Below are 15,085 nucleotides of genomic sequence, written 5' to 3'. Positions count from 1 at the left end.
GTTACATGATTGATTGATGGAGAGGAAAAGAGTCTGAGAAAGATGTTTTAATATGTACTGACTTCTGTAAATAACTGTAATTATTAAATGAATTATAAAAAGTTATTTGCAAGCAAAACAAGAGACATCTTTTCTCTAGAGTTGCACCAATCCACAACACTTTTTATTTTAAAGCACATACACATGAACACCAGACACTTGACCCACAAGACTGTCATTCATATCCACAGTGACGAACCCCACAGTCTCCTCCCGAGCAGACGTAACAACGTGTTTTTGAGTGTGTCAAAAAGTGGAGTACGAAGTCTCTGAAAGTCACTCCTCAAAAGGAGGTAATCCATCCATCCATCCATCATCCATCCATCCATCATCCATCCATCCACCCAAAGAGGCTTTAATAATAAAGTGGGCTCCTAACAGAAGCAGAATAAGACGGTGGTACTAAAGTAGATAACTCCTAAAAGATGCTAAATGATGAATCCAGCTGGGTTCATAAACAGGACACTGCCTAAAAATAAGGCAAAGTTATAATCAAGACACATTAAACAACCAAAATAATCAGACTGAGGGTGTAAGACCGGAGCACACTGGAGGCTGAATGGAAAAACAATAACTCTAAAACCGATTGTTTGGATTTCTAGCAGGGATATCATCATCCCTCATCCCACTGTTTCCTGTTTCCTGTAAACTATGTCCATAAAGAGGAAAAAACATCAAAATAAAGTGGCCATTGATCTTCAAATAAAGGCGTCGTCTTTAAAAACAAGAAGAGGTACTAAAATCTGGTTCATCCCAGGAGTGTGTGTCTGAATCAGGTGAGACAATAAAATCTACATGTACTTTTTTATTAGTGCATTGTACTTTAAAATTAGCAGTATTTGTGTACAGATTGACCTCGACTGAAGGATCAAACAGCAGTACAGACTGAGGAATATGAAGTCAAACACTGAATCGATCTAATTTAATATAAAATGATAAACTCTGACATCTATGGAAGAAACGGCCACGTTCAATTAAAAAACATGATTCACTACTATAAGTCCTCACGTTGACACTCTCTTTGTCACCTTTCATTCTTTCCTTTCCTGCCTCCTTGTGGTTTCTTTACCTCCTTCTCTCCTGGCCACAGAGAGCATCTACAAAACAAAGTGCTTCAACATCATCAGGAAGTTATTGCTGAATGTGTCTAATAGACACAGAGGTCAGGAAACTTCATCTCATAGAGTGGAGTCGATCGAGGTGCTGAGTGTCCGGAGGGAGAAGGAGGAGGACGTATGATCAGTTCAAAGACCTGATTGAGTTTGGACTGAAGCAACGACGTCTGGAGAGAAAAATAAAAACATTATTAATAAAAATCTGTAAAACGTGTTGAATTATAACGAGACAGATAAAGTCTTCTGGCAAAAATATCATTTTTTCAACAACTTTAATAAAACAAAGTGAGTTTCTGTTCGCTCACCCGGGCTCCACAGTGAGCAGCGATCTCCTCAAAGGGAGCCGTCTGAAACCGCTCCACCACCTCCATCCTCTTCCTCCTCTCCTCCTCCTCCACTATCCCTCTGTCCTCTGACAGAAAAAAATACAAAGGCAGATCTTGATTGTGGAAGCTAACAAACAATGCACTTTTAATTTGTTTTTGAAGTTTTGATTTTAAATGGTCCAAATTTCAATGAAAAAAATTATACAAAATAACAAATTATTGTTAAATGCTGACGAGGAGAATTTGAAGAATATTTCCTAAATCTTAACACACTGAACTAAGTCATGTGAAAGTGCTGATCTGGAATTAATCGCCTACCGATGGCGTTCTTCAGTGTCTCAAAGGTGATCTGCTCAGTCTGAGGTTTCTGCACACAACAAACAGACATGTGATCAGGCACAGAAACAGACAGGTGGATAAGTGGATGGGCAGATCAGTAGGTGGGTACCTGTGGTGTTTCAGGTTGGAACTGAAGGTCTATGTCCACCTGCAGAGAGATGGCATCTCCAATACTCTTCCTCTTAGACAGACGATCCTCTTCTAAAATACAACAAACAGTAATTCAGTCTGAATACTACAAACAGCCAGAGAAGGTCCACTGGTGCCTCTATACGTTCACTCGTACCATGAGTGGAGCAGACTCTGGAAACAAAAACCACACTGACATTAATTCCAATTCATCTGCAGATTTTTGGCTGAACTTTGGCGAATAGTATCATCGGTTGAGATCAACACATTTATTCTAACAGCTCAGCTCCTAAACTATAACACAATATTACACAACACCCCCTTTTATTGTCCCAGCTCCGGCTCCCACTGTTTGATTGTGTTTTAGTTCCTTTAATTTTATTTACAGTCCATGCAGTCGTCCTTTCAAATATGCCTGTTTTTAAGTTCATAATCCTCTCTCAAACAAGCTTTGTTAAATACTATGTAATTTATATTGTTCAAGAAAGTAATTACTTAAGGTTTTATAGTACTTTTACAGTATACTCCAAGTATGGTACATACTACTCACAACCAAGATGTTTTTTTTTATGATTGACTTTAAAAATACACAACAAAGCCTTGTGTCTTTCATAATGTGATGAAATATTCAGGGTGTGTTTGTGTACCTGAGAGCTGAGGTGTGTATGGTGTGTTAAAGCGTTCACAGTGTGCGCTGTAGCTGCTTCCTGCCAGAGCCTCACAGATCTTTGATTGGATGAACAGGAGAGCTTCGTCCACCTTCAGTTCACCGTCTGGCAGTCTGACGCACAAACACACAAACACACAAACACACAGTTATAATAGAAATTTTTAAAACATTCTGGTGTCAGACACACCTACCTGAGTTACAGTCAAGTTAAACAACTAAATCTGTGCAATTGTACCTTGGACCAAAGTACTGTGCCACCTACACACTACACTACAGAGTTGTTTTGCCATAGAAACCCACACCAAGAAGCTCGTGGTGCAGTTTTTTGCTGATGTTAATGCCAGGAACTCTGCAGCTGAGTGAGCAGAGTCTTGGTGACTTTTACACACGATGTGCCTCATCACTTAGCAAACCCGCCATTTGCAGCTGATCAGTGAATATCTAGGAACACCACTGCAACAGTCACAAACTGACCTGCTACATGCTTGAAGTCAGTGAGCTCTTTGGAATGACCCAGTATTACACAGTTGTTTGTAAAGGCAGACTGCATGGCTAGCTGCTTGATTTTATACACCTGTGGCAATGGGACTGAAAACACCTGAATTCTTACCAGGTGTGCTGTATTTAAATGTTTGTATTTTCTGTAAACCTGACCTTAGTTTGACTACATAACCTTAAAGATTAAAAATATTGATTACATTTGAGAGAAGTAAAACACAGTATCATCGGCATATTAAATGTGTCCCAGGAAACACTTGAACTTGCAGTTCATTCGGCTCACATTATCAGACTGTTTTAATGTAACTGTTTGTTATGGAAGAATTTTATTTGAGAAATCCTTGAAAGAGTGAACGATTGTCTGTGTAGATTCTCAGTCATCCAGCTCATAGTATCTCTGGAGCCTGAAAAAAGGCGACTGGACTTCTTTTTGTTTCTTGAAGACGTTTCACCTCTCATCAGAAAGGCTTCTTCAGTTCTCAACCAAATGGTGGAGAGACCCAGGTATTTAAACCCCTGTGGGCGTAGTCCCCTGGAGGTGGTTATGATCCTCTATTGTTTATGTGCATAAACACATGTGCCAAGGTGTGAAAGGAGGCGTGGGTCATTTCAATCAGTGGTTTCAGATGAAACCAATTTAGGACTTGGCTCCTTTGTATCATGTGACCTACTGAGGTCACTGGAACAAAGGTGTGAATGGGAGTTGAGACCTCTGGGAAGGGAGCTCAGGACAGCACTGTAAGCGGGAGAAAGTTGGTGATGTAATCCACCTCCTCTGATGGTTGTTCACAGTGGACATGGATGCTTATTTTACTCCTTTTTCAAACCATCTGTCTTCCCTGTCCAAAATGTGACCACTGGCATCCTCAAAGAGTGACCTTTGACCTTCAGACGCAGATGTACAGCTGAATCTTGTCCTGTCGAGGTGGCTCTTCTATGTTGTGCCATTCGTTTGTGAAGAGGCTGTTTGGTTTCTCCAGTGTAGAGGTGTGAGCACTCTTCACTGCACTGAACAGCATACACTACATCGCTGATGTCGTGTTGTAGGAGGCTGAGAGGTGAAACGTCTTCAAGAAACAAAAACAAGTCCAGTCGCCTTTTTTTCAAGCTCCAGAGACAGTGAACTGCAGTGATTAACCCTTTGGTTCAGATTTCTGTCTGTACTGTGAGTTACCAGAACCAACCAAGTCCATAGGACATGGGAACAGCAAGCTGTGGTTAAATGGTATAATGTCTTGTATTTTTTTTATTTCTACTCTTTAATAAAGTGTAATTACATAAGAGAAAATTTTAAACTATTGTGTTTTGTTTGCTTTTGGCTCTTAATGAGGCTGAATTGACAACATTTAGTTCTACGCTTTGATTTGCTGAAAATATGGGGGGTCTCTGGTTGACACTTATTTCTAACTTTTCTAACTTTTTATTTCTAATTTCAAACAAAATTGTCAGAATGTGTAAACACAGAATTAGTCAGTTAGTGCGTCTCTTTCTTTACCTGGGTTTGTCACAAAAGATGACCTCAGGCAGCAGATGAGGAGCATCCTTTTGTCGGCTTTCTATCACCTGAAGATCCAAAACAAACACACAGTCTATGATGCTGCACTAACACACACCTTTGTTCCCCGTGTTCACACACACACAAATATACACACATGCACACATTCACCTGAGCGATGTGCTGGTGGAGTGGTGGAGGTGGGCCAAGCTGTGACAGCAGGTTGAGGAAGGCGGCGCAGACAGCGTGAATACCGCAGCGATTAAACACTGACAAACACTCTTGACTGGTCAACGCCAGCTCCTGAGCAGCCAATCACAGGAGAGTTAAAGAGAGAGAAACAAGCAGTGTGTCATTTTAGTTACTGTTTGTATAGGGACAAATGTGTAAAATGAACTACGCCACACACCACGGCTTCATAGCTTAAGATCATTTTTAATGTCCATCCCGATATGGGACTTGAAAACATACAACACAGGTTCTGCTTACCTGCAGAGCCAGGATCAGCCGAAGCAGGTCAACCACAACCTCCTCATTGGCCAGTTCCACACTTAGAACAGCCAATAGGGTGAAGAGGGAGTGGTAGTGGCTGCATCCACTGCTCTCCTCCTTACAGGCCAGGTAGACGTGTCTGTAGAGCCGCTGAGCGTGCTGCACAAACACAAACACAAACACAAACACGGCATGCTGAAAATATTCAGCTGTACACCTGATTAGATAACGCCAGATGTTTCAGCTCTGATCAAATCTCAGTGAAAAAAATTCTTCCAATCTTGAACCTCCTAACTCGTGACATCACTGGTGTCTGGTGTGTCTGTGATGTGTACGCACCTTCCTCATGAACAGGTTGTCCTGTCGGGAGCACCTGTCCTCCTTCAGTTCCAAGGATGAGACATCCAATGCCACACTGTAGACACATAATCAACAACTTATTGATCTGTCGGGTCAGTTAACTCCTTTAGCACTAGGCTATTTTTCCTTCTGTCAATGTTAGGGTCAAAATGAACCACAGGACAATTTTGATGCATCTCCTTATTCCTGTCACCATGCCAGTAGGAGACCTGTTACATCCTTAGAGAGTGACCATTTTAAGTTAGTCCCTCTCCGACCTAAAGTACAAGTTAAGTTAGAGTGAATAACAGCAAACACTGAGTCACTGATGCTATCAAACTTGTTGCAAAGGTGTCCTTTTGTTACATAATATGAAAACCTTTCTGACATTACCAGGATGACTGAACATCCTATGTGACCTTCCTAAAAAGGCTGCGGGGGATCGTGTTTTAATGAGAGGTAGAGGTGGAAGTACTTAAACTCATTTCTTCACAAGTTAAAGACGATCAGCCGGTCTGCAGAGACATCCCCCTGCCACAGGGTGGAGCTGCTTTATAACTCATTATTCCCCACATGGGTCATTAGTTTCTAGTAGTTGTGGTGTTGTTTCTGTGGAAGTGTGACCTGGCTGTGGCGAGCCGGGCCGTGTTGTGGCGTCGGTCGATGAGTGAGGTGAGGATGGACAGAACGAGCAGGCGGATCTCCGGATCCTCCATCAGAGTGAAGGACAGCAGAGGCTCCAGGAAGGACGAGGGCAGCGCCGTCAGCAGGTTGCTGCTTTCATAACGCTCTGACACCTGAGGCACGGAGGAGGGGCATCGAACACGTCAGGCTGCCTTTCTCGTTTAAATGTGCATTAAAGTGCAGCTCAAGGCTTTCAGAGAGAACTCACCTGCAGGAGGGACTTGAGCAGCATCACCTGGATCATCCTGCTGCCTTCAAACCTGAGACAAGAAACACTTTCATTTATTCTTTGATCTTACAGGACAATGAAAGTATTTTTACACATTTAAAGAGAGAGCACAGGAAGCAGCTCAAAGTTAACCTGTTATCACAGGTTATGTGATGGTGAGTTGCAGTATTTCACTCAGCATCAGACTGAATCCAATCATTTAATCCAGAGTCTGAGGCCAAACCGGGCTTATCAGCACCAACATTTTCCTTCAGATATGTTAGGCTAGAATAAGTTCATGTGGTGGTACACTGAGTTAGTGTGAGTGGTACCCGGCGTTGGGTGACCCCAGGGCGGGGTAGATACCAGGAACAGGAATCTTCCCCATGATAAACAGCATGACCTCTGACCTCTGGTAGACAGGCAGCGTGTTGGCAAAGGATCCTGAAAGAGCAAAAGGTAACAAACAGCTCAAACGAAGTGAATACAATTAAAACTGCAAATAAAAGTTTGTGTCTTTATACGTTTTATAGAGATTGTACTTGTAGAAAGTGTGTGATTAATAAAAAAGGTCAGGACCTTTCAGACTCACATGCAATACAGCTCAAAGTCTTTAAATCTGGTTAAAACACTAAATGAACCCACCAATAGTTGTGATGACGGCGTCCTGCAGTTTCTTCTCTTCAGTGGAGCTCGTTTTATGCTTCCCGGTGTTGTCATAGTAACCAGTCAGCTGATAGTCGACGCTCTGCCTGAGCTGTCGCAGCAGCGTGTTGAACACCTCCAGCACTGTGGGACCTGCAGAATACAGCGTCAATGCAGCCTCACCTCCAGCATTCACCGTATGACGGTAAACAGACGAGTGTGCGTGCCGGAGGCTCACCGACGGATCCAGTTGCCTCTATAACAGCTGCTTCAGACAGAACCTCCACGATCCCGGCTCGGACCGAAGCTGGACTCCTGCTGTTGGCGTCCAGGTGACCCAACAGCTGCTGGATCACCAGGTGGGAGTGCTGGGACTGACCAAAGGTTCAGTTCAATTACAGAATAACAATTAAGTTGAAGTTATTATTACACAAACAAAACTTCATTTATGTTCTATTTAACTTACAGAACAGTACATAAGATTGTTAGTATGCATTTATTAATTTTAGGTGCAGTTTGTGCAGAATTGTGATACAAACCTGAATGGAGTACATGATGATCTGAAAACAACGAACAGCAAACCCTCGTCCTTCCCAAAGACTGCGACTGTCCAGGTGCCTGAAGCACAGAGCAGTAATCTGTACTCAAGTACCTGTACTTCAGCTACTCTGACTGCTACAGTGATACAGTATATCATATACTACATTTTAAATGAATACTGCTACTACTAATACTGACGTTACTACTACAAAAACAGAGTATATATATCTTACATGAGCACTGGTTTGATGGCGTTGTTAATGTGTCCATAAGCAGCTCGGCACAGCAGCTCCCTGAAGCACACCTCTGTCTGCTCTGCTGGAGACCCGCTGCACACAGAGAAACACTGACAACAAGCCTCTAACCAAGTCCTGTACAATTTTCTAAACTATTGAGCTATATTTAATGTAACTTTTGGCTTTGTTTTATTTGACTACATGATTTAACAGCACCATGAACAAATGCAGAACAAGCACTGATTAAGTTTGAGCTGAAGGGTAGAACACAGTATCATCAGCTTATCGGTGAATGTGTGAACCTGCCACACTGCTTAAACACACATATACAGCAGGAAAATGTGTGTAGGTGTGTGAGAGTGTTAACATTAATAAATACCTGTCGTTTTGTGAATGCTGCTGCAGGTTGACCAGCAGGGCAGGAACAATCTGCTCCATGTGACGCGGCTCCCAGATGTTCACCTGAAGCTCGTCATCCACCGTCTTCCTCACCACGCCCTGCAGGCCCCGGATCCCCGACACACGGATCCTAAACACACAAACCTCATTAGTTTACACACTAAACACACTAAACACAGGTTCATTTCCAGACTCTGAAGTTTGTTTGTGTTGAAAACTTTGGATTATTCCACAATATTCCTCATATACTGAGAGAAATGTGCTCGACTCATCATCAATATTATTGATTTTAACAAAATGGATTTCAGCTCACTCAGTTCAAAGTATGTTTGTGATTCTACTAAAAATTCACTCACTTAATTTTAAGTGTTAAGACTGCAACTATTAATTATTGTTATAATTATTGTTTATTCTCATTACTCACAAATTCTTCCCATTGTTCTCATCAGTAACTGATTGTTTTGGCTATAAATTGTGGAAAAAATCTAAAGAATTGATAAAAAAAAAAAAAATCAATATTTTTGGTTGACAAATGATTACAATCATCAAAATAATTGGTCAGTATTGTAACGTTGTAAACACACTTCCACAGTCGGCGATGTTCACAACAAAGGTCGTCTTTATTAGCAGAAAAACGGCTGCTGTAGGCCACAGCCACGCCAACCACAACTACAACAACGGAACAGCAACACACACACACAGGCAAGCTCTCGGTCTTTTCTCTCTCTCCATGCTGCCTTCACGAACCTCCCGAACAGTCTGAAATCCCACAACATCAACACGCTCTCTAACTAAGAGAATCGCTACAGTATTTTTTCTTAAAACAGAAGAATTATTTAATTTGCTAATTTGCAAATAAATAGATTTTTCCTCAGCAGTAATTATATTATATTATTATTTGCTGTTAGCATAAATTAATTCAAATATTCAATTTAAATTCAAACCCATGACAACAATATTAGCTGTTGTCAGGGCAAAGTTACACCTGGAAACTGACTTGTTCTGGGTGTCGAGGTCTTCGTGATCAGAGTGGCACATCTCACTGAAGCGAGACACGAAGAAGTCGTAGCTCCGGTGATACGATGGTGTGTCCTCCTCGATGTTTGCAAACTTTACAAACTACACAACACACAAAATGCACCTGTTAATCCATCAAACCACAGTGAAAGGCAATCACACATGAACACATACAGCTGAAACACCAAGAGTTTAGAAACAATAAGTCCAATAATAATGTTAAAAGACTGATGAGTGGACAAATTTACAAATAATTCACATTCAGTCTCTTTGAATCACAGACTGTAGCTCCTGATTAACAAATGTTTCCTTCACTGTAAGCCTATTAAAACTTTATTAAAATCTCAAAGCTCTCAAAAGTTGTCCAGATGAACCAGTTGGGGGGTGTTACATACAGAGCTGGTGGCGAGGATGTGGAGGTGTGGTTTGTCAGCCTCCAGCAGCAGACGCAGCGTGCTGAGAAAACTCTCCACCAGCAGGTTGATGCTCTGACAGTGACATGCCAGCAGCAGCTGCTCCATCGCCTCCATCGCTATGCACACATACCTGGGGGGAAAACACACACACACACACACACACACACACACACACACACACACACACACACACACACACACACACACACACACACACTGCTGTTAAACATGTGTTTCATGTTTTAAGCTACATTAAAACAGAATTTACTCCTCTGAGAAGGTGGGCTGAGTTCAGGCTCTGCTCTGATGGAGCTTGTGATGTATGCTGAGTACTTTTATGCCTCACTTTAGATTGTAGCGATATTAAAACTGCTGAATCAGCCATTATAGCAGCTGCTGACTGGACCTACCTACAGGTGTAAAGCCTGTACTGCTTTACAGAGATACTGAATAAACTGACATTCAGAGTGATGTTAATGTTCTCTGTATGAGGCTTTGGTGTGTTAGTGCAGACCGACCCGTAGCGGTGGCGGTTCAGCTCTCGGGTCAGACGCTCTGACAGGTACGCAGCGATGCGGTCGAGCTTCTCCGGAGCCGACAGAGCGAAGAAGGTCAGCTTCTCCATGTTGGCTTTCACCAGGCCTTCCTGATCTCTCACACACACACACACACACACACACACACACACACACACACACACACACACACACACACACACACACACACACACACACACACACACACACACACACACAGTTCATCATTAAATTAGTTTTGGGGTTTGATTACGTTTATACTGAGTGCTAACATACATGTGAGGACTATAATATATGTTTGGGATGTATGGTGTACATGTACACACTCCTACCTCGGGGTCTTCAGGGAAAATGTTGTCGACCAGCCGCTTGTAGCGTGGACGAAGCGCCCAGCAGCACCCGCACAGCCCTGCAGACAGAAACAGTTAAACTCACTCCTTCAGTTAAAATCTGGAAACGTTCTCTTATTTTAATCATTTTAACAGCTCAAAATATTGATCTTTTATTGAAAATATTTACAGGTTTTTATAACTTTGAGTTACTATGTTATTGTTTGACTTAATAATATACAAAATGAAAAATTAGGGGTTTTTGTTATTTTTTTTTAGGAATCTAGAGATTTTTCAATATTAGTTTGGAAATGTTTAGTATACTAAACACATGACACAAAAAACTCTTAAAACGTGTCTAAAGCAGGTGGAATTATAACGCCTGTTTTCAATAGTGAATTTTAAACATGTTTGTAGCAGTAGAGGGCAGTAGAGCTCAAATATTCTATCGGCCTTTTTATAGATTTCCTTTGAGTTTTCATCACTCCGTGTTCACCGTCACGGGTTTTTTGGGGATTAAAGGAGACTAGAGATCAGCTGCTGGTTAACTGCCAATGCAACACACAAACACTCGTCTACCCGACTTTATGAGGACCCTCAACAATGGACTGAACCTGAACCTGAACCAGAACTAAACCACCAAACTGTCCCAACGAGAGGACCAATAAAATGTCCTCACTCTGCAAAAATATCCTCTTAAGAAGGTCCTCACAACAACAGGCCTGCAAGTGCACACACACACACACACACACACACACACACACACACACACACACACACACACACACACACACGCACACACACACACACACATGCACACACACACACAATAATGCAGCAGTGAGACAACATCTTAATCCTGCGGTGGTTTGTTATATAATGTGTTTATATTGTTTGCTTTTTTAGGGTTAGGGTTTGTGAGTGTGTCAAAAACCAGGACACACTTTGTGTTTAGAGCCTGCAGACTCAGCAACACACACACATTTTTTTCATTTGTTTTGTTCTTCTTTATCATCATCATCATCATCATCATCATCATCATCATGACGGTTTTCCTGGCTCAGAACAAATGATCCACATCCAGTTCAGTACAGTAACAGAGTGTTTGTGTTTTCCTGTTGTTTTGGCCAATGGATAAACAAAAACAATAAATGACAATAAATCCAGTCTTTTCTTATAAATATTACATAAATGCAAGTTTAAAGGAATCTCATTATTGCTACTTTACTACTTCAGTTGTGAGTTTTTTCATCAGTTACTTTTCGGTTAGTTTAGCTCATTTGTAGCTTAGTTTAAAACAGCTGTTCCTGTTTTCTTCCCTGCTGCGTGGACAGAGGATTGTAGCTGAGTTTGGATGACGCAGGCCTCAGATTTATTCAAGTCCTTTAGAGGTTAAAAGTTTGAAGGTCAAAAGATGTAATCCTACATTGCACCATATTGTGGCAGGATTACTGCGGCATGTTTTCACTGAGTGAGAGAAAAACACAAGAAGAAATGAATGTTTTAGACTTTATAAATGCTAAATGAGGAATATCAGAGGATCAACTGTGAATCATGCAAAGCTACCTTATTGGAGTTCAAATATAAATGCATTGAGCGTATGTATTTCCTAAAGTAACAGAGTCCGACTGTTGTGTTTCACACACATGTAACATCTGAAAACCTGGAAAAACTTAGATCCACGCTGTAAGCCCAACAGTAATTCGACCACTTTGAACTTAATGAAATTTTGGCACATTTTTTGGCCATTTCCTCAGCGAGCAGCAAACACCTTCTAGAGATTTTATTGGAGCAATTTCATCTTTGGTCAGCCTGAACTACAGACGTTAGCCGAGCTAAATTATGAAGCTTTTAACTTTTCTGAAGGCTGCATCTGTGGCAGCGTTCCACATTTCAAATGTTCACCATAAAATTGATATAATTCACACTTCATGTAGCTGATAAGAGTCCAGACCCGAACACTTCTGTGCTGATATTTAAAGGTATTCACAGCACCACTGAGCCGCAACAAGACATTTGCATTGTGTTCAAGGAGATCATTGTTTTCATGATAGTTGGCACAGTGTTGCAGTGTATTTCAATAGAAAGTATATATATTTCATGTTTGCAGTATTTACTGACACGCAGCATAAGAAGCCTGAGCTTTAAAAGAAACATTAACTGTTTTCACCCAAACAGGATCTTTTCTAAACTTAATGAAACAGCATTTAAGGATATCAGATTTAAAATTAATAATGAATGTAAAATAACACAAAAATCTTTGCTGTGTAGGACACAAATCAGTGTCTCAGTGTCAAAATTATATTTGATCTTTAAAAGTGAAGAAAATATAAACTTTGTGCACTTGGACGCCAACGAGAGCAGAGAGATTAAAATCATGTCCATAAATATCAATCAGATCAATATCATCAGATATTGTGACTATATCATATTCTACTGTGTTATTACATTATTTATAGCAACATGATGTGTAATTAGTGCGCGTTCCTTGAACGCCACAAAGTTTTTGCAAGTAATTATTTATTTCTGCGACAGCCAATCAGAATCCGGGGCTTAAGAACTTCACATGCCTGCAGGAAACACGCCTGATCCTCACTGCTTACAGCTTTATGTAGTATTAATATTACAGCAGTATTTTTAGCTTCACAGCATTTGTTTTAAATTATTAAACTGGGCAGAAAAATCATAAACATGTTGTTTTAAAATGCCATTAAAATAGATTCACATCACTGCTGACAGGACGGTTTAACAAACTGATGCAGGTGAACCTCTTCTATCAGCTATGTGACGTTTCCTTTTATCTCTGTCAGCGCTTTAAATCTGTTCATATTTATATTTAATAAAGCTCAATAAATGAAAAAGCTATATTTCTTACCGTACATGAGGACGACTCGTTCAGCTCACATCTACACTGTCACATCCACCACACACACACACACACACACACACACACACATTTGTGGTTAATCCTCCACACACATACACACTGATGTGGCCCCGCCCCCTTTCATTCATCATCCCGTCAGTCATAAACCTCGTCTCTCAGCGTTCAGATTAAATGTCGGAGGGCGATGCTGAAAATGCTCCCACACGCCGGCTGCTTGTTTGAAGTCCAGATAAAAAACAAAAAGCAGATTTTGCTGTTTGTTAATGAGCTTATTAAACCCAATAAAATCAGGTTTAATACAGCGTAGCATTAATATTCTCACAGGCTCTTAAACCTGAGAGATATTTCTGCGTGTGTGCGTGTGTGTGTGTGTGTGTGTGTGTGTGTGTGTGTGTGTGTGTGTGTGTGTGTGCGTGTGAGAGCATGTGCAGCAGCTCAGCGCTGTATAATCTGCTCTGGATTTATTCATCATTCCAGTAGAAGCAGAAAAATATTTCAGAAATGGAAACATTCATCTGCTCTGTTTTTACTGCACAGGAGGAACAAAACTGTAACAGCTACTACTACACTTTTTATTTTATTACTTCTCACTCATCTTCTTGCTGTTTACCACAATCTTACTTATATTTCTGGGTTAATAAATGAACAGAAGATCTTTGTCTCAGACTGATGTGAGGTGTTGAGCTTTTTTAAAGAGCTGATCACTCTGCTGGTAGTTTTATTGGGTTGCGCTGAGATCTGAACATGGAGAAAATGAAGTATTAGATGTTCTTCTGGCTGATCTTCCATATTTTGATCTGATTTCTGTCCCTGTGAGAGCCACTCCTGAAACTGAAGGTGAAGCAGACATTGGTTTGTTAGGTTACCTCCGGGTGTCTGGTGGTCCAACACGGAGCAGCAGTCCTGCAGCAGCCGCCTCGGAGCCTGGGTTACGGCCGGCATGGCGACGGCCCTCGGTAGCGACACCCCCCTGGGCAGGCTGGGGATGGTGACGCCTCGGGGCATACTGGGAAAACTGGGCAGAGTGGGCATGGTGATGCCTCTGGGTAAACTGGGAGGGTTGATGCTTCGAGGCAGCGAGTTGAGCAGCGCCGGCACGGTCACCCCCCGGGGCAAGCTGGGAAACCTGGGAAGAGTCCCCGGCATCTCCAGGATGAACTGAGAGCTGCTGAAGAAGAAGAAGAAGAAGAAGAAGAGGTCCCAGTGAAGAGGAAAGGAGACCTGTGGATGGAGAGAAGCGGACGTGGAAAATAAGAAAGAGGATTGAAATGAAAAGCCTCGCTCTCCACATTCCTCTGAACTTTAACCCCCTCAGTTCAGCCCTGCAGCACTGACAGACTCATTTCCCCAGTACAGCCCAATGTGGGGGCATATTTAAACTCTGGGCCCCTATAAAGGCTTTGAAGGATTGACGAGACCCCCACAAACAGTTGCTCCTTAAAAACAAACACCAAAAATCAAAAAATGAAACTTAAAAACTTGTACTGAACTGAACGTTGTGTTTGCTTAACTTTTTCTCTTTTTGCTTGTTTTTGTTGGAGAATGTGGATTGTTGTTTGTTTTTGATTGTTTTTGATTTTTGGCTGCACATCTTCACATTAACCAGGATGAATATCAGCAGCTTTTTGGCTGTTTTATTTTAGTTATTTTAAGCACTTATCAGCACCATATACTGCATGACTGTGTTCTGCAGCTGCACAGTTTTCTATCAATAACCTAATTACAGCTTATTGACAGTAAATAAGC

The 15,085-nt window shown here is 41.5% G+C and overlaps 1 protein-coding gene across 2 annotated transcripts; it reads right to left on the bottom strand.

Annotated features, from left to right (window-relative positions):
* Window positions 1–136: 136 nt before the first annotated feature.
* Window positions 137–14,492, bottom strand: LOC115796361 (protein EFR3 homolog B-like). Of its 2 annotated transcripts, XM_030752742.1 has the most exons (23): window positions 14,206–14,492; window positions 10,456–10,532; window positions 10,106–10,233; window positions 9,567–9,717; window positions 9,152–9,273; window positions 8,135–8,284; window positions 7,753–7,848; window positions 7,519–7,597; window positions 7,218–7,353; window positions 6,980–7,132; window positions 6,667–6,778; window positions 6,335–6,386; window positions 6,067–6,239; window positions 5,443–5,518; window positions 5,101–5,262; window positions 4,783–4,914; window positions 4,612–4,679; window positions 2,596–2,729; window positions 1,929–2,020; window positions 1,799–1,847; window positions 1,460–1,566; window positions 1,206–1,321; window positions 137–765 (listed from the first exon to the last, which is right to left on the bottom strand). In XM_030752742.1, the coding sequence occupies exons 1-23, from the start codon at window positions 14,483–14,485 to the stop codon at window positions 738–740; spliced, it is 2,673 nt and encodes an 890-aa protein (XP_030608602.1). In that variant the 5' UTR covers window positions 14,486–14,492; the 3' UTR covers window positions 137–737. The 2 variants fall into 2 exon arrangements, with proteins under 2 accessions (XP_030608602.1, XP_030608609.1); XM_030752749.1 differs by having other exon boundaries at window positions 137–1,321; window positions 14,206–14,485.
* Between the last annotated feature and the right edge of the window lie 593 nt (window positions 14,493–15,085).

Source organism: Archocentrus centrarchus, chromosome 2 (genome assembly GCF_007364275.1).
Source record: "Archocentrus centrarchus isolate MPI-CPG fArcCen1 chromosome 2, fArcCen1, whole genome shotgun sequence".
NCBI lineage: Eukaryota > Metazoa > Chordata > Actinopteri > Cichliformes > Cichlidae > Archocentrus > Archocentrus centrarchus.
Note: the sequence above shows the minus strand (reverse complement) of the source record. Positions and strands in the feature narration are given on the sequence as shown.